Source organism: Hyperoodon ampullatus (genome assembly GCF_949752795.1).
Source record: "Hyperoodon ampullatus genome assembly, chromosome: 2".
Classification (NCBI taxonomy): Eukaryota; Metazoa; Chordata; class Mammalia; order Artiodactyla; family Ziphiidae; genus Hyperoodon; species Hyperoodon ampullatus.
This window is the reverse complement of record NC_136915.1, coordinates 11,166,052-11,186,361: the sequence shown is the minus strand read 5'-3', so window position 1 is coordinate 11,186,361 and position 20,310 is coordinate 11,166,052. Positions and strand designations below refer to the sequence as shown.

At 47.2% G+C, this 20,310-nt stretch overlaps 1 protein-coding gene across 1 annotated transcript in view; it reads right to left on the bottom strand.

The window, feature by feature from the left end:
* KAZN (kazrin, periplakin interacting protein) overlaps positions 1-19,286 on the bottom strand; it is a gene marked incomplete at its 3' end in the record, with an annotated part of 473,602 nt that extends 454,316 nt beyond the window's left edge. The window contains exon 1 of the mRNA XM_079697057.1: positions 19,043-19,286. Coding sequence (XP_079553183.1) covers positions 19,043-19,271 — 229 coding nt within the window. The 5' untranslated portion in view covers positions 19,272-19,286. The remainder of the gene's footprint in view (positions 1-19,042) is intronic.
* Between the last annotated feature and the right edge of the window lie 1,024 nt (positions 19,287-20,310).

The window sequence follows — 20,310 nt, the reverse complement described above, 5'->3', positions numbered from 1 at the left end:
ACACTCACTCTCATTCTCTCTCAACTCCCACTATTTACTTCTCCCATCCCACCCAGACCTGGAGTATGGCTGCTCCCCCTCCAGGTCATGCATCACCCCGCCACACCTTTACTCCTGCAGGAAGCCCCGCCCAGAGCCCCGCCCAGAGCCCCTTCTGTGCCAAGAGCAGACCCACTTGTCCTTCAGGACTCAACTCAAGCACAGCCTCCCGTGACATCTGCAACTGAGACCTCACTTCCACCTGGGCAAAGTGTCCCTTACTGACACTTTTACATACCTTGCAGGTACGACTATCATGGTACTCATCACAGGGTACTGTAATACATGCTTTCATACTAGAGAGGAACACTTAATGCTGGTTAAAACTATAGGCTTTGGGATCACTGGGCCACCGTCCAAATCTTAACTCTACCTGCTGTGTGAGCATGGACAAATTACTTAACCACTGTGAGCATGGACAAATTACTTAACCACTGTGAGCCTCAGTCGCCTTGTTTGTAAAAAGAGGGCTAATGGTAATACTTGATGTGAGGGTCAAACACAGAAATACATAGATAGCTTTGAGAACGGTGCCTTGCCCTTCCGAAGCACCCAGTAAACGTCAGTGTCATTATTATCCCCTTCGTCACCATCATCCTCCCTCGGCCCCAGCAGCTTAAGAGCTCCATGAGCCCAGCACAGGACCTGCCATAGAGCACACACGGGGCAATATTCCGGTGTGTTTCCACGGACATGAGCTATACACCTTACAAGCCAGATCATGCAGCCCAAGTAAAACTGACCGATTAGAGGGAAGCCAGTGCTGGACTCAGCAGCCACCTCTTGGCACTTAAGGACTTTCTTTGCTTCACAACGAGAGCCTGAAGTATCAGTAGGCAAGCTATAAGTAATGGAGAAAAAAAAATAATGCAGAATTTAACTGAGGGTTTGTGAGTGCATCAGTGGGGCTCTCTCTCCTGGGGAGGATGATGCACGAGCTGTCGGAGATAAGACTCTGGTCGGGCATGTGTAAGGGGAGTGCAGATAGCAGTGGGCACTCAGAGAGTCCCTTCTGCCACCACCAAACGGGAAACCTCATAGATCAAACCACAGAATAAATGAGGCCATTAAGGATTCGTACACTCTAGGATTTGTATTTGAAATGCCAAGATTCCTACTTAAACTAGCCCCTCCTTCATGACATTTTTTTTCTTAAATTCCATATATATGTGTTAGCATACGGTATTTGTCTTTCTCTTTCTGACTTACTTCACTCTGTATGACAGACTCTAGGTCCATCCACCTCATTACAAATAGCTCAATTTCGTTTCTTTTTATGGCTGAGTAATATTCCACTGTATATATGTGCCACATCTTCTTTATCCATTCATCCGATGATGGACACTTAGGTTGTTTCCAGCTCCAGGCTATTGTAAATAGAGCTGCAATGAACATTTTGGTACATGACTCGTTTTGAATTACGGTTTTCTCAGGGTATATGCCCAGTAGTGGGATTGCTGGGTCACATGGTAATTCTATTTTTAGTTTTTTAAGGAACCTCCATACTGTTTTCCATAGTAAACTAGCCCCTCCTTGAATGATGTTTTGCTGTTGCTTTCAAAAGAAGTCACTCTTTGGCACCACAGGTCTTCAGTGGGAGGCTCTGGGCCGTAGTTTTCAATACTCACAGCTGATATTTATGGAATCCTTAGCACATGTGTGCCAAACAACACAGGGCTTCACGTATATTAACCCACTTAATCTTTTTTTTTTTTTTGCAGTACGCGGGCCTCTCACTGTTGTGGCCTCTCCCGTTGCAGAGCACAGGCTCCGGACGCGCAGGCTCGGCGGCCATGGCTCACGGGCCCAGCCGCTCCGTGGCATGTGGGATCTTCCCGGACCGGGGCACGAACCCGTGTCCCCTGCATTGGCAGGTGGACTCTCAACCACTGCGCCACCAGGGAAGCCCCCCACTTAATCTTTATATAAAAACCCTGTAAGGTATGAACTATGATCAGCCCTGTTACATAGATGTTATGTGAACCAACAAGATGACATGCTAGGAGGTGGTGGCATCGGTAGTTACACTCAGGAATCTGAGTCCAGCTGAAGGAATGCAGTCATACAAACAAGGCTGTTGTCTGGCAGGGTCCTTGAGAGACAAAAGAGAAACAAAATGGGAAGTTCTAACATCCACGGTGGCTCATGACACCAACAGAATGACCGAAGGTATGAGCCATCTTATCCCCTGAACTTGTAAGAGGCAGCTCAAACAGCCCTCTGAGGAGCTGGCTGAAGACTTAATAGCTATTTGATGGACCCCCACCACTATATGACAAATGGTTGGGAGAAAAATAAATGCAAATGAAGCCACGGGGGCAGAAAACCAGCCTTCCCAAGTGTATCCTGCCTGCATTGAAATGCCTCGGTCCTACCCCTGAGCTTAATATTTCATGCAAAAGGCAACACCGAGATCGCCACTCCAAGAAACCCAGGGGAGGACAATCAGGATGACAGATGGAACCCTCCCCCTTGTATCTCAGAAATGCCAAGAGGTGTGGGTGATGGGCTGAAATGCCTAAACAAACCAGAGAGTGAGCCTGTGGCTGAGGCTGATTAATGGGCAGAGGGGCCCAGCCCTCACCTTTATTTACATTGCTTGGAGCACATAAATTCCAAGAAAATTTAGTGTTTTGATTTGGGCATCTGGCTTGTGCTTCTCTTCTCTTCTCTTCTCTTCTTCTCTTCCCACTCCTCCCCGCTCCCTACCTCCCTTCCATTAATGGGCAGATAATATAAGCCTGCAGAGTCACAGGCTTATATTATCTCTGCTTAAGCCAGGAAAGACAATATTCCCCAAACGAAACAATCTAAGATATTCTTTAAGGAGGACCTGATTGACCTGGCAACACTGCTAAAGGTCACCCAGTGTAGAAGTTCAGAAACGGGATGGCCTTTAGCCAGGTCTCATCCAGTGGGCTCATTCCGACCGAGCCAATGTCCCAGTCCCCGAGCGGCCGTCTGGGACACCTCTCCCAAGTTGTGGAGGTGGAGGTGGGAGTGCAGGACCCGGGTCTTTGGACAGACAGTTGGCATCGCAAGTCGGGACAGAGGTTGGAGCTTCCCTTTTGTCACTCTTTAGTCCCAGGTACAGTCAGGGCCAGCATCCAGTCCTCTTGGTCCCCCGCTGGGTCCTTCCCCCTCTGCTCTTTCCTCCTTCGGCTTTCGGCTTCCGGCTTCCGGCTTCCGGCTTCCGGCAGAAGGTGAGCACCTTACGTATCCTAGTATCCTAGCACCAAGGACCGGGCCTCCTCAATCAGAAAATTCGCCTAGCGGAGGCTAACCAAGCGAGTAAACAAAGAACAGCCTAGACCCGCCCCGGGGCCTGCTGGGAGGCCGTATGTGTATGCACGTTTATGGCACCAGTTTACATTTCTGGAGGACGTGGCAAGTGCCAGGCGGTGTGCTCGGCTCTCCAACACACCCTCTCCTGTGATCTCACAGCTCTGGGATGTCGGGATTAGTGTTATCCCTGGGGGCAAACTGGGGCCTAGACTGTAAAGCAGCTTGCCCACCACACACAACTAGCACGTGTTAAGAGAACAGGATATGCATCCAAGCAAGGGACTCGAGATTTCTGTCCTACGCTATAAATGCTGAACTTACCTGTGTCAGCATCGTAATTTGTTCAAACAAGTCATTACAGTGAAAGCCAGTGAGACGCTTTCCTAGTCATTACTGTCTTCTCAACTTTCTCTGCATTGTACCCAAATGACAGCATACTGTTACTGCTAAACTTTTGTCTTCAATGGGCCGTTTGAATGCAAAACACAAGAAAGGGAAGATCACATTTGGTGTTCTTCCTATTTTTTTCTCCTGAACTTCTAAACCCAGCGTGGGAGTAGCTTTTCCAACACGCCTGGCAGATGGTCATCTAGGCTCTGGTAATGACCGCATCCCTCTGGACAGCTCTCCTGTGCAGCCAAAACTTGCCTCTCTCTGATGTTCCTGGCTAAGTCTCTGGTGGCCCACCAGCTAAATTTTTTTTTTTGCAGTATGTGGGCCTCTCACTGTTGTGGTTTCTCCCGTTGCGGAGCACAGGCTCCGGATGCGCAGGCTCAGCGGCCATGGCTCACGGGCCCAGCCGCTCCGCGGCATGTGGGATCTTCCCAGACCGGGGCACGAACCCGTGTCCCCTGCATCGGCAGGCGGACTCTCAACCACTGCGCCACCAGGGAAGCCCCCACCAGCTAAATATTAACCAAACACAAAAGAAGAGAAATGAAACCCATTTACTGGGTCTTCCAGTTGATTTTAATTGCAGGTAATAAACCATTGTTAAAAGGAAGGTTTATAATAAGAAGGTGCCTATTAGCTTAGGGTGTTTGCAGTGGAACAGTGAAATGATTTTGTAAATGCCATCTTCTCTAGTAAATCTGAATGCTACTGGAGAGATTAGGCCATTATCCAGCGCTGGCATAAATAGAAAATGATATGATGGATCACATGCTTGAGGGGTTTTAGGAGTTAGCCGGAGACGGGGCAGGATGACGCTAGTTAGCGATGGCAGTTGGCCAATCAAATCATATTGCCCGAAATCTAGTTTAGGGCCAGTTTTGTTATTCTGACTATAACCTGTGCTTTCCAATATCCATACCAGGAAGTCACCATAGAAATTTCTGCCTAAATAAAGAAGGGTTTTCTTAAAGCCAAGGGTCCAAATCATAGATTTATCTGATTGTGTCACAGCAAGGCAGAGTTCAGTCTGAGGAACAGAAGAATCCCTTAAAATCAGAAGACTCAAGGCCTGGGGCAGTAGCTATAGTTTTCCAAGGCACTTATTGAGCACCTAACTGCACATGGCATTGCTGAGAACCGCATTGCACAGGGCTGAACACACATGTCCAGATAGATGCATTCTGTAGCTGCAGTCCCAAGCTGTGGGCCACAGAGACTCTGGGTGGCCAGAGAGAGTGACTTAGAGGAAGTCCAAAATCCACATGTCTCCAATGTGCTGCCTGCGGACAGAATGAAGCATTTTTATTGTATGTATGTGCCATTATCTTTCAAATACATGTAGATGCAGAAGAAGCAGCCGCTTAAGAATGGCACTGAATTCAATGCACTCTTTTGCATTTATGTATTTTCCCAGAGAAATAGATAAAAAATACAACTGCTAATATGTAGGGGACAGAATTCACTGAAAATCTCTCTCTCTCTTTATCTTTGTCTCTCTCTCTCCATCATTAAAAAGAATATATGTAAAATATGGATGGCAGAACATTAAATCCAGATGTAAACCAATGTTGGAAGAGCCATCTTGGCTAAAGTTGAAACCATTGAGAAAACTGGCTCCTGGCTAAAGTCAGAAGCGTGTGCATGCTCACGAGGGAAGTGATAATTTTGTTGGTACTAGTTTGGGTACCTTATTTTCTGTTTCATCTGAATACCACCTACTACCTCAGCCTGCCAGCCTTTGTGAGTTAAGCTTTTCAGTCCTTAACCCTCCCTGTCCATTCTTGTTGCAGACATCTGTATGATTTCTCATATGAACCATTTATGGATTCTGACCGTAACCTCAAATACAAGTCTAGGTACATGTGTGTTTAAAGGGCTGGAAAGCATACTTAGCAGGACATCATAAGAAGTCTGGCTCCTCCCAGCAACACAGAGATATCAGGAGAAAGACCTGGGATCTGGGGGAAAAACGTCCAATCTTGCCTATGGGGGACAGAAATCAGCTGGAGAAATAAAGAGAATTTCATTCCAAGGTGGGAGAATTCAGAGTTCAATAATACACTATGCTATTTATAATGAAGAGTTCTATCTATTGAATCCCAAAGTCCACCAAGCTTTGTGCCAGGCACACTATGTGTTATTCCATTAACCCAGGGAGTAATTTCCCCCCCAGGAAAAAACACTGGGCAATGTCTAAAGACCTTTTTGGTTGTCCCGTTATAGGGGTGCCACGAGCATCCAGTGGTGTAGACCAGGGATGCTGCTAAACATTTTACAACGCACAAGTCAGCCCCCACGCAAAGAATTTTCTGGCCCATAATGTCAACAGTGCTGAGGTTGAGAAACCCTGCACTAAACCATCCCAATCACTCTAGAAAGGAGGAATTATCAGCCTCGTTATGGAGGAGGAAACCGAGAGCTGTAATGCCCCACAACCCAAGTCATATCGCCAGGATCTGGATCGGATCTGTTTCACTCCCTTAAACCCATGTGTCTGCTATATTATCTTGAAGATGGAAATGACCTCCTCATTTCCTAAATAAGGAAATTGAGGCTCAGATGCCAAGTGTCTTGCTCTGTATCTCACTGCTACTGGTGATTCTTTGTCCCTTCACAGTTCGAGGTCTGTGATGATGACTAATCACAAATGACTTCACCTCAGACCATGAAGCTGCCAACAAATGTCTCTTTCTCTTGTCCATTAACCATTACACCCCTAGTAATTAACTTCTTGTTTCTGCTCCTTTAACACTGTAATCTGGTGGTTTTATTGCTCACATCTAATTCACTAGCTTAATCAATCATTATTAAGCTCCTTCTGTATGCTAAGCACTGTAAAGGTGCGGGATATAAATGGGTCAGAAGGCAAATGGAAGAGAACTGCAAGTTCAGGGGTTGGCAAACTATAGTCCAAGGAGTGCCTGTTTTTGTAAATAAAGTTTTATTGGAACACAACCACGCCCATTCATTTACCTATTGTCTACGGCTGCTTTCACATTACAGCAGCAGAGGTGAGGAATTATGGCAGATATCCTATGGTCCCCAAAGCCTATAATATTTACTATCTGGCCCTTGACAGAAAAAGTTTGCCAACTCCTACACTAGCTCCATCATTCAAGTCACAAGAGCAAGCACTGAAGTGAACCCCCAACTGAATCAAGAAGCACTTTCTTTCATCTCCATGTGCAGCTATAATATCTATTGTCAGTGGCGGGAATCCTAAGTGTTTAATGCTAATGCAAATCTAAAACTCAAAAACACTGGGCAATGTCTAAAGACTTTTTTGGTTGTCACACTGTAGAGGTACTACGAGCAAACATTTTGATCCTTAAAAGTACTTTCTACTCTTCTAGAGCCTATTATAAATAGATCTTCAAATGCATTTCAAATGTATATTATTTCTATTTTGCTATCAGAGGTTTGGGAAGCCTTTAGCGACTGTTCCTTTTCACACTGAAATGAAACAGAGATCAGAGTCCCAGCAGAAAGATTAGCTGCTTAGGCGTTAGTTAACTGCAGCGGGTTGTCTGCTGTGCTGCAGAGGCCTCCGGGTTGATACTTCCTTTCCACTCTCCTTGGGTGCACAGCAAAAGACCCCATTCTGATTTTCCCTGAGTTTTCTGCCACATGGTTGGACTTCAGTCTGTGGATGAGATTCCACTGATCTGAGTACAAGGTCTAGATGTGAACTTGGAGCAGCAGGAGGTCCACCAACTATATAGGCAGTTACAGCCACAGCAGCACTGAGAACATGTGCCTGCACAGCCAACAGTTTCGGTGGACAATTTAAACCAACATGTTTTGGATGGATGTTAACTCAAAGACTCTGATAAAAGAGATCCTAAAGGTTGCAAAGTATCTCCCTGAAGGGACAGTGAAGAGAGAGAAATTAGGCAGATTTACTGTGATGGCTACATCCTGCCCCCGACACTCAGAGAGTACACACATCCACATGCTAAGACCACAGGTCCCCTCACAGATGTGCTTCCCATATTCAAAAATCCTAAATGACGGTGGTGTCAGGTGGAAAAAATTGCCCTCCATAGGAAAGTCATTCCCAGATCCAATAGGACAATCAGGAAGTTCCCCGGGTGCAAACCTGCTCTGGTTTACAGGTCCCTAACTGCTTTTAAGGGAGGCCAGAAGAAGAGACACGCTACGTTCAGGCATGAATAAGACACGTCATTGAAAGAGAAGCCAAATGATTGAAAACCCCACGGAGAGGATGAAAGAATTTAGTGTAAAAAGTAAGATTAGGGCTTCCCTGGTGGCACAGTGGTTGAGAGTCCACCTGCCGATGCAGGGGATGTGGGTTCATGCCCCGGTCCGGGAGGATCCCACATGCCGTGGAGTGGCTGGGCCCGTGAGCCATGGCCGCTGAGCCTGCGCGTCCGGAGCCTGTGCTCCACCACGGGAGAGGCCACAACAGTGAGAGGCTTGCGTACCGCACAAAAAAAATAATAATAATAAGATTAAATCTGTAAAACTGGATTGTCCCTTTCTCATGGGTAGACATGGGACACGGGAGCTCAGAGTATGCGAGCACAGTCTTGGGGTGATGGTGTCACCATCCAGGTCTTACAAGACAGGGTGGCCCATGCTCAAGAGGGCTTGGCCAAGGCAAGGTCAGATCTCACCCAATCATAAGTTCCAGGGCAGCCCTCTGCCACCACTGTGCAGTCACAGTGGGATCTTGCAGTGGGAGAAAGAGAGGAGAATTTGTTTCAATGACAAGCTCAACAATCTTGAACAAATCAGTTTAAATCACTGTCCCTCAGTTTCCTTATTTGAGAAATAGATTGCTGTGTCTACTTCAATTCCATCCTATGGGGCAGTTGGTAGGATCCACAGAGGCAATGCCTGTGCAAGTCTCTGTATACTGCAAAGACCTGCAAAGATCTACAAAGATCTGGGTAGTGATATACTCTAGTGCTTCCCTAGTGCGTCCTGGGTGCAAAGGAAAGAAGAGTGGATAAAAGCAACAGAACCCTGGAAAAAGGATTCTGAGCATTGGCTTTGTGAACTGAGGATGCTAGACCAAGCTTTTGCTTTAGAGGCAAGGTGATAACACTGAAAGTGTTGAAGGGTGGGTTTTGAGTTATCCCATGGTGGAACCAACCCATGAATTGACCAGCTGAGTTTTAACAAGGTTCTATTCTATTGGTCCATGATATTGACCCACACTGTAGAAAATCTGACCAGAAATAATGATCCTTCTCCAGAGGACTTCCATTAAGACTTGAACATGCCTCCTTGCAGGGCTGTCTGGTACCATGTCAAATTGTGAACAGAGCAATCTGAGCACGTCTGCTAGCTAATGGGCTAACAGTCTCTACAAAATGGCAGCCAGGCCTTGCCTTTCTGTTAACTCCCAAATCTAAAGCTGTGTCGAAAAATATTCCCAGTTTTTTCTTGCTTCACATGGTAACCCTTGTAGGAACAGGAAAAGCAATCTACTTGATGAATGCATTAATTAAGATAATCAGTATACATATAATCACAGGTCAGTTCTCCCCAGCCAACATTCATCAAGCTCTATGGTGCCACCACTGCACACTCCAGGGTCAGTATCAAATTTCTAAATTTCATACCTTGCTATCGTCAGGAAATGGTGAGCACAGAATTTCAAATGGCAAGAATGAGGGGGAAAGGGTGACATAAATCCCACTGTGTTCCAAGTTGCACTTACTGAATTAAAGACACCATCCTCAACGGTTTAAAAAAAATTCAAGTTAATCAAGGAAAATGAAGTAATTCATTTGTTGCAGCTGACAAGAAGCCCCAGCCTTGGCCAGGAAGATAATATATACAAGGGGTGAGTTTATTTTGAAAGATGCAGAGCTATACCTGCATTGAAATTCGTATCTCTTCTTGTTCTCTTTGGAGAACAAAACCCAACTATTATTCAAGATCTAAACCCTGTATCATCCACATCTTCTTTCTCCTTAAGAAATGCTCTTTGAGGGAGAAGGTCCAAGCCAGCAGCTATTCTCTGCAGTATCCAATCCCAACCTACCCCCAAAGTTGCACTCTAATAATCTCTCATGGGCAGTTTAACCTTAGTAGAGAAATTAATGTATTTTCCCAGCATGCTTTTCTTAAATATTGCCACTGTCATGTACATCTGTGAAGGCTTCTGTATTTGTCACTTCATCATCTATTTTCCCATTACACCCGTCTAGACCTTTATTATAAAATGTAATTATACTTCCATGTCAGTCACACCTACTAGCCTAAGAGTTCCAAGATAACTTGCTCCATATCTTATTAAATCTGTGGTCCCTGAACCTATGTGCTCAATCTCTCAAGCTAGATGGAGACAGAGAGGAGAAAGGAGGAAAGGAAGAAAAGAAAAAAGAAGGGGAGTGGGAGGGTTGGTCTGTAAGCAAAAAGACAAAGCCATCCTCCTGGCATGTCTTTGTGCTGCCTGGCACAATATCTCAATATTCTTTTTTTTTTTAATTTATTTTTGGCTGTGTTGGGTCTTCGTTGCTGCATGTGGGCTTTCTTTAGTTGTGTCGAGCAGGGGCTACTCTTTGCTGCGGTGCGCGGGCTTCTCATTGAGGTGGCTTCTCTTGTTGCGGATCATGGGCTCTAGGCACACGGGCTTCAGTAGTTGCAGCACGCGGGCCCTCGAGTGCACGGGCTTCAGTAGTTGTGGCACGTGGGCTCAGTAGCTGCGGTGCGCGGGCTTAGTTGTTCTGCGGCATCTGGCATCTTCCTGGACCGGGGATTGAACCCGTGTCCCCTGCATTGGCAGGTGGATTCTTAACTACTGTACCACTAGGGTACTCCTCAATATTCTTGCTGTAGTGAAGCAGGCAGGCTCCAGGGTCAGCTGAACCTGTGTTCCAATCCAGCAGAAGACCACTGTCTAGATCTTGGAAAAGCAACTAAACCTTTCTAAGCCTCAGTTTCTTCATTTGTAGAATGGAGGTGAGAACATTATCCAACTCGCTGTGATAGGAAAGTCAGATGAGAAAATGTCATCAATCACACCCCACAGAGTCTGGGAAAGTCCAGGAAAAAAAAAAAAAAAAAGCCTCAACAGATGCTGGCTATTGCTATCACTATCCTCTTGGATAATCTTCAAAGTCTCTGCAGTTCCCCAGTTCTGATCCTGGAACATCCCTTTTCCTAAAAATGAGTCAACCCCCTGCTAAGAAGCTCTGGGGGCCACTGTCCCCTTTCCTTGAAACTTTCAGTCCGCTCTGTGACTCCCTCCTGCTGAAGCCCAGCAGCAAGGCAGAGAGAAGGGAGATTCTCACATTTGAACATGGCTCAGCCACTGAACTGCCCTCTTACCTCTGGCCAGACACCAATCCTTCCTGGCTACAGACTCTCTGGCCGTGACAAAGCATCTTTCGTACAGTGGAGCTCTGAGGATTTATGATGAATGACTTAGTGTCTGACATGCAAATCCTAACTATAATTGCCACAACACCAGCTTTAGAACAAAAATGATTTCTTGGGCAGGAATGGGAAAAACTATGCAAAGCTGTACCGCATCCTGGCTGGGACAGCAGGCAGTCTCTGGAGGCACATATACTTGGGTTTATATCCTGGCTCTGCCACTTGCTAGCTTGGTGACACTGGGCAAGTCACATAACCTTTCTGGGCCTCAATTTTCTCATCTGTGAGGTGGCTCTAAAACAAATGGAGAAGCAATGATATCCCATCACACAGGAGCCACCTGCTCAAACAGTTGTTCTTGCCAAACTACTACCTCAGAAGGTAGTTAAAAGGATTAATTGAGATAATACAGGGAAAGGGTTTAGAACAGTGTTGACATATGGCAAATAAACACACTTAAAACCATCTATCATTAAACCAATGATCTTCATGTAAAACATGACAGGTCGACCGAATTCCGCACACTGTAATTGAAAAATCATGGACTCGTTCATTCAGTCAGTCAACGACTATTGACTGGGCTCTTGCTATGTGCCAGGCACTGTTCTAGGTGCTGTGGATGGAGCAGAAAATGAACAGATGAAACTCTCTGCTCTCACAGAGCCGCCATCCTAAGACTCACAACTGGGGTCTCCTCTAATGCCTGGCATACAAAGTGGTTCTCAGCCAGGGATGACGTGGCCCCCAGTGGACATTTGAAAACATCTGGAGACATTTTTGGTTGTTACAACTGGGGTGTGGACGGTTCTACTGGCATCTAGTGGGCAGAGGACAGGGATGCTGCTAAACATCCTACAATGCACACAACGTCCACCCCCCAACAAAGAATTATCCTGCAAATGACAACAGTGCCAAGACTGGGAAACCCTAGTGGAAGGGAATCTGTGAGTAGTTATACGTCTTTTGTTGGGCATGGTCTTGGGCCACTGGGGGCCACCGAGGCCACTGGGAGAGAACTCGGAAAAGGGGAAGATATGGGTAGGAGGGAGAATAATAGGACCACAGGATACCAGCTTTGCCTGGAATCATCCTTCCCAAGAGAGAATGCGTACAAAGTCTGAGAAGTAGGAGGCCCCAACGCCAGGATCAATATGGTTCTTTTCATTGGTGACAAGTGACCCTTGGGTTGCTAACCTTGTAAGCAGGACCCAATTCCCTCTTTGTCAGTTAAGCTCACACCTAAGGGAGACGTATTCCTGTTTCCCTATGATTTCATATAAGGACCCAGAAATTATCATCAGTTTAGGAAAACATTAATTAAGAACGGAGACAAGCCTATAGCTCCGTCAACCTTCCTAATGAACAAACCAAAAGATATTTCTGATTTAGGAGACAATACAGGTTTAAACAGCAGAGAGCCCCGGTGGGTTTGAATTCCTGGATCAGTCACTACCAGCCGAGCGACCCTGGGCATCAAAGTGAGATGAGTAAGAGCATGGACTCCGGAGCCAGAGCTTGGTCACTTAATGGCCCTCTGGCAAGTAATAGATCATTTTTGTGCCTCGGTTTTCTCATACATAAAATGGGTACAATGGTACCTGCCTTATAAGTCATTACAAAAATTAAATGCATTAATTCAGAGAAGCACTTAGAACAGTACCTAGCTCCGAGCAAGACTATGTCAAAGCTTGCTGTCATCATCACCATCGTTGTCATTACTATGTCATGGTAGACAGGTGACCTAACCTCTCTGAGTCCCAATAGTTTCCTCTTTTCAAAAATGGGCACAACAGTTGTGACTTCATTGGGCTCCAGATACAATTATGCATGTTAAGCACTCGGGAAAATACTTGATATGTTGGAAGTCCTTATTGTTATTATTTATTGAAAAGTTTGACAAAGCACTGAAACTAGTTCTAATTTAGTCCTACATTACACTATTCACCTTCACTGAAAAGAAAATTACATGGTACCAGGATGGTTCCAGAACCCCCAGTGCCTTGTGATGTACCCAAGAGGTGAGCTCCGAGAACCATAATGAAGTGCCGAAGGTGAGTGTAAAATATTAGCTCTGGACCCACGTTCCTTTAGAGGGCACTTTGCTCTTAATGATTCACATGACTTCAAACAATCTGTAGAGCTGAGACAATATTGGGAATGGAAGGCCTTTACACCTCCTTCACTCCAGCGCTTGCTGTGGTGGAAGAGAAGAGAAGGGGTGGGAGCTGGGCGGGTAGCCCCTCCTCCCAGTTCTCTCCATCCTCCCAGCCTGACTGCCCATCACAGAAGGGGCACAGGCCTCGGGGGCGCTTTGCTGGCAGACCTGCCTGTTACAAGCTCCATACGAGCTTTCGTGCTAGGGTCTCAATTCATTGGAGGGTGAAGGGGACAGGGGCTTTTCAGAAGTCTGACCCAAAGGTCCAGCAAGGCCAAGTCAACAAAGACACTAAAACAAATGGAGAACCAATGATATCCCATCACACAGAAGCCACCTGCTCAAACAGTTGTCCTTGCCAAACTCATTAAAACTACATTCAGCTTCTTTCATGTTTCTAGCAGCTCAGGATTTCGAGGGGGAAGCAAGAATGCCCACAGAGCACAGCCTGGAGTCTGCCACCGAGATCTGAGGTTGCATCAAACAAGCAAGAATGTTCAGGTCTCATCCAACCACATGGGAAAGAAGAAGAGATTCCTTTGCCTGGTCTCCCTCCAGCTTCTCCACGGTCAAGATGGGCCTGGCAGGGGACCTTGAGGATGGTGACATGAGCCAGTGGGAGGCTTACCTGCCCTGAATTGTCAGGTACAGTCTGCGCCAATGGATGGTCATCCTCTTGGCTTCAGGGAAGCTGTCTTTTCCTAAAGGATTCTGCCTGAACCCTCTTTGCCTGCATTTCCGATGACTAGGACATTGCAATGACTGCTGTTGGTGGCATCCCTTGTCATCCCATGTGGTACCCTTGTCATCCCATGTGTTACTCACCCTAATATCCAGCCCAGACAGTATGGACTAATTTTCAGCTACAGGATCACTTAAAAACCCATTCCCTGGCCTCAGCAGGCAGAACGAGTTCCATTCTTGCCTGATGGATGGCAGGGGGGTGAGAAGCCAAGCACTAATGCTCACACAGACCAATACTGGAGAAGGTCTGAAAAGAACTGAGAAATTCATGTTGATTTCACTTTCCTTAGCTATACAACTCAGGAATAAATATAAATGAAATACGCAATGAATATGGCTGGGACCCAGGCTTGACCTTCTGGGCCCCATATGACTTGCATGGTGAGCAGGCAGTGTTTCAACGAGCACTCCCCACCTGCCAAGGCCATCTGCTAGAAGCTCACTGGCAGCCAGGAAGTCACAAATTATAAGCTGCAGGATTCCTCAAAAGTGCCAGCAGTCTTGGGGAGTAGCGGGGGTAAAGGCATGGGGAGAACATGCCTTGTCTTACACTGGGAGGATGTGTGACTAGGCTCCTATTATAAAAATCAGATGGGCTCAAACTTAGTATCAAAGAAGTTTTGAAAAACCTCAGTCAATCCTGAAATGCTGGAAGTGTGAAATTAACCAGAACCAGAAACTTGACTTAAGGGGTCCTCCAAAGGCATTTTCCAAAGACAATGGAAAGACAGTAAATAACAGCCAATCAATAACTAATTTCAACCACGCTGTACTGATCTGTACGTATTCTCTTTGTGACCATTCATGGTGATTTTCAGGAAGAATTTTGAAGTCCCATCTCATGACAACCTACCAGACTAGGAAAAGACAGACAAGTCTCTTTCAGCCCATTGATATGGCTGGAAAACCAAGCCACAGGTACTGGATGAGCTCTGTAACTTACAGGTGAGCTAACAGAAGGCCCCCGAGATTCCGCCACATTCTGTTCCATCCTCTCTGCCCCGTGAAAATCCTCTTCTCAAAAAAGATAAACGTCCGCTTGGGAAAACAAGAGTATGTGGAGGCACAACAAATTGGGAAGGGGATGCCAAAGGGGATCCCCAAAGGGGATGCTTTGATTTTGAAAAGCAACAGCGTCTAGCATCTCTGCAGACTACTCACACATTCAGTTCAGTCCCAAGGTAATTTTACTTCACCAAAGAGTTTCCAGTGTTATAGTAATGCTAGATAAGAGCCATCAGACCTGAAGTAACAGCCTATTTTAATGCCTGGGGAGAAAAAAAATAAAACTTGCATCTATTTATGGAAATTTACAAAGGTGTAAGAAAATGACACTTTTCCCCATCCCCATCTAACAAATGCAGTAAACGGTAAGTCCTCAACACCCAGGAAAGATGCTATGAGCATTTCCACTTACAAAGGCATATAAATACAATTATTTCCTTAAAAAAACAAACCACAAAAATATTGGCAGTAGGTATACATCCTACTGGGCGTAGGTATTTTATGTTATATACAGTTAAACACCTATTTGAATTGGGTACGATGGAACTTAATTGTTTTATTCTATGTATAGCAAAGCAACCAACTGAATCTTATATTAGCCATTCATCAGATAAAACATTTTCAGAGAAACAAACTGCTATATTTTCCCCTCAAAGAATAGCAAGCATTTTAAACACATTTCCCAGAGATGTTACGCCGAGGAAAACAGCTTAGAAATGTGACTTTAAACAAATCCGTTCTCTGGCTACCAACAACAAGACAAATTGGAACAACTGCTTGGCTCTGTTCTTTCCAAGGCTCCTTCTGTCCACCTGTCAAAGGCAGTTGTGACCCCACCAACCTAAGAGGCAGCTCTGGAGCCTTGAGATGTGCCACCCTGCGCGGATGCCCTATGCTCCGCATGCCAGCATCCTCATTAGGGATTATCCGACTCACTTGAAGCAGGGAGAGAGGAGATGGGCTGGCTGCCAAGCGTTTCTTTCAACACAGATTCTGAAAGAAGATCCTGCAAAGTGCCGAAAGCCCAGATTTTCAGCAGTTCACTTTCTAGACTCTGTTACGTAGCAACCATGCCAGCTCACAGAGGGTACCAACCAAGTTAATATTTTGTTTAAATGACACACTGCATTAACTCTCTAGGAAAACCCAAGTTTTCTTCATCAACTTACCTACTGTCAGATATCCTCACTGGAACAAAACATCCACTGGTGGATTGATGAGCTTCTTTAATTTATTGACAAAAATTTTTTTAACAATAAAATCTGAAAATGGATCTAACAGTTTCTCAGCAGGGAGAGCAAAAGGTGACTCTTCCCTGTAACCATTTGGGCTAATATTATTAAACGGAAATTAGCATGCATTTAATATGTGCATAATGTCCTTTAGTTAAAAGATGACTTACACAGTTGCATTTTGAAAGATACTCATTTCATTCAAAACCTTGATTTGAAAAGTGATAACTCAATAACACTAAATGCTCATAAGGTTTGAGCCCATTGAATTGCACCAACACAGACAAAATAAAAACAGAAGACTAATTCGTTAGAATTAGGAACCCCCAGGAACTGAGCTTCTGTGAGCCTTCCTGGAGGTATATGACAAAGAAGCATGAGAAAGCCAATCAACCACACTTTGAAATTAACTTGAGAGAGCCCAGTGCTTTCCTTTAGGAATATGAAAGCACTAGCAAAAGAAACTACCAGACCACCTCTGCAGAAGGTTTCGGTTCCAGCAGAATGCTGCCACATGTCATGAGAACACAAAACAAAACAAAACAAAATAAAAACAAAACGCAAAACACTCACAGAGGCTAAATAATGTAAAATGTACTGTACTGAGGAACAGTTGCCATATATAAGTAAATGATGCCCCACTGGATTTATATGGGGGTCTTGTTTTCTTTTCAACCATCACATCAGTTTAAATTGACATCAATTTAGAGGGATATGTGGCCAACCATTAAGCTGAGTTAAAATCTTCAACATTTTATTTTCTGATTATAAAATCATTAAACTCCCCCTAGTAAAGGTTTTGAAAAATTCCAATGGTACACAGAGGAAAAATCAAAACCATCCTTCATCCAACCACCCACAGACAGCCCCTGGCCTGGGCAGGCATGTTTCTAAGAATATGAGGAAGCTGCTGGTTTTGTGTGTTTTCAGGGATATCAAGAAATCCAAAAGCCATTTTTCCATTTCCACAGCCTTGCGCATTTTTGTAGGAAAAAAGAAAAAGGAAACAGTCCCCTATTGCCCCACTACAACAATTTAACCATCAGCCAAGTATCACAATTTCCAAGTTGAATGTGTAGATCATTGCGGCACCGACCTCCTTAGCATGCTCAGACTGCAACTAGACCCAGGACTCAGATAAAAGCCACTTAACTTTTCCTCCGCTGAGAAAGGGGTGGATGGTGGGAAATAAACTAGCATTGTTCAGTCCCCCTTACCATGGCTTTTGATTCTTAGCAAAATGCCAGTTCTGCGCTATTTCTTTAAGGTTGAAAGAGTCCCTGCCTATAAAAAGTAAAGCATGACCATGCAGTCTAACTTCCCTTTTTTGCCCAGGTGCCAGCAGAGAGCATCTTCCACACACAATGACATAACAAGGGATAAATGATTGAATAACCAGATACCCACCTTGAAAACTGTGCAGCAAGCACCAGGCTCACAACACCTTCCCACCATAACGTCATGCTACTTTGGTACCAAATTACTGCCCCAAGACTCTTGACGGACTCCTGAAGTACCAAGTTAAGATCTGACTTGGAATTGGAACATACACTGCTAATGTTCAGGCTTAACATCTCACACCAAAAAAAAAAAAAAAAAAAAGCACACCTACCCCAGGAAGCTAAAGAGGAAACAGAAGCTGATGGAGAGAAGGCATTAATATGAAAACAGACTCTCTCTCTCTCAACACTTAGGAGAAGCCTCTGAAATAACAACAAAACCAGAAAATCTTTCTAAGCCACTGAGCCTTTGGAACCTCATACTTCATCAAGTGACATATTTACACAAGTGGCCCTCCTGGACTGGATATTTTTTCTGTCATGTTCTGGATTTCAGCAGTTTCGTTTACAATCAAATGATATTAATAACCGGTGACAACGTTTCTTAAAGGGCAATTAGGCAAAAAAAGAAAAGACATCCTGAAAATCCAGCCTACCCTTTTACTTTTCAATTCACAGAAACCAAACAGTATTTTTTTTTTTCTTTTTTTGGACGCTTCCTCCACCTTTAACCCATGCATGAGGGTTTCAGAGCTTCATCACTGTCAATGTCAACACAGACTGTCCTTTTTTTCCCTCCTCCTAACTGCAAAGAGTCCCTTCAAGCGGCGGCTACCTGGAAATCCACCATCCATGCCTTCATTTCGCCAGAAGCCCATCACTCAGCCTTTGAGGTCTAAGATTTCCCCCCTGGAAAGTGCTCACAGTGTTTATATTTGCTGGAAATCTAAACTCCCTGCTGAGCACAGCATCTACTGTTGCATCGATATATTCCACTGCCTGCGCGATCTCAAATGGGGAGAAAATAAAGTCCAGATGCAATCGAGACAAGGGATTTGGCATCCGTGGAGAAAAGTGCAAACCAGTCCAATCCTCTACCCCAAACGCGGCAGCAGAGTCTGGAGCTCCCTCTCCGGGAGTCATTCCAAAGGAAGGAGCCTCCGGAACTGGGGGGAGCTGTGGAATTCACCCCTGCCACGGGTGAGGGCAAAGGCCCGGGCATGAAAAGTTTGCCCACGGAGCTGGGGGCTGTGTGCCATCTGAAGGGCACTTTCTGCTGCCGGTAGGGACGCGCCGGCTGCGCCTCGCTCGCTCTGGCCAGGACAGGCGAGACCGTGTGAACCCGGGCGCAGCGTGCACCCGGGTTTTCGTTGATGACAGCAGCCTGCAACTCCCAGCAGGGGAGCAGCGCCGGCCACCGCCGGGCGGAAAGGGTTACAAGCCACAATGCAAGGCGGTTTCGCCGCGGCCCTGGGGGCACCGAGACCCCGGCCCCCTCCGGGTCCGGGTCCTGCTCTCTCGCCTCTCCTCCGCCCCGGGCGCCGTACGATCCCTACCTTGCGCGCTGTGCTGGTGGTTCTCCATGTTCGCCGCCGCCGAGTCCGCCGCCGCCGAGGCGCTGGCCGCTGCTCCCGGGCCCGGGCCGGGGCCGCCGCCGCCGCCGCTCAGTTCCGCCAGTCTCCGGTTGGTGGCTGTGAGTTCGGCTCGCAGGTTGGTCATCTCCTGGCTGGCCGACTGGACCGCCCCATCGATGCGGAGCGCGAGCTGCTTATTGTCTTCCATCATGCTCAGGATTTTGGCCTGGGGGCGAAGGAGGTGACAAAGAGCTGCATGATGCGCCGGGGGCACGCGGCCGGGCACCCCCGGCTCTACCTGTTGGGTCCCCCGCGGCCCGGCTCCCCCGAGCCCCGACCCCTAGGCACCGGCAGCGCCGGCTCCTCCGGCGCAGGAATGACAGCGGCGCCTCCAGCCGGATCCGCGGCGGTAGCGAGGCGGCGGGGGGAGGAGGAGGAGGAGGAGAAAGAGGAGGAGCAGCGACCGCCTAGACCCCGGCGCCGAGAGCGGCTCGGAGACGGACACCGCGCGCCGCCCGCACTCTCTCCGTGGAGCCTACCATTCGCCGCGCGCTCGGGAGGGGGCCCGGGCCGGGGGCGGGGCCGCTGCCTCGGCCTCCCGCGCCCCCGACTTCGGGGACACCCCCCCCGGGGGTCGAGGGCGGCAGCCGGCGGCCCGGCGTGGGCCGAGGTGGCGCCCCTGGCTAGGGGTGGGGGGCGCCAGCTCCAAGGCCAGTCCTCGGTCCCCTCCTTGGAGCCGTGGGGCGGACCCCGCCCTGGCGAACTCGCTCCTAGCACGGCGCAGGGGCTGGGGAGGCGGTGGGTGCTTGGGAGAGAGGGGTGCTCGGAAGAGGGGCCCGGGAGGGGAGCGGGGATGGAGCTCCGGGGGAGGGAGCCGCACGCCCGAGCTACGAAGTGGAGTTCCTGCTTTGCTGGTTCCTTAAAAGGTGGGTGGGAATTGTTCACCGGGAAGCTGGGCTATCTCACTGTCCACCTCCACCCCCCCTCCGCCGCCCCAACCTGCGCTGTCCCGCCTCCTCCGAAGCAGCTCCCTGTCCTTCCCCAGGGTGGATCAGTGGCGCTCTGGCCTCCCCACCACCCTGAACCAGTGTGTGCCTCTAAGGTGGTCCTAAGCTTCTTAGCTGGGCTAAATATCGGGGGGCAAACCAGGAGGGAAGCCTGGAAGGCGTCAGTGGGGCTTCCCTCTTCCTCCTCTTACTGGGAGTAGGAGTGTTGAGGCCCCGCTGCCTCAGTTTACCTGCTCCTTCTTC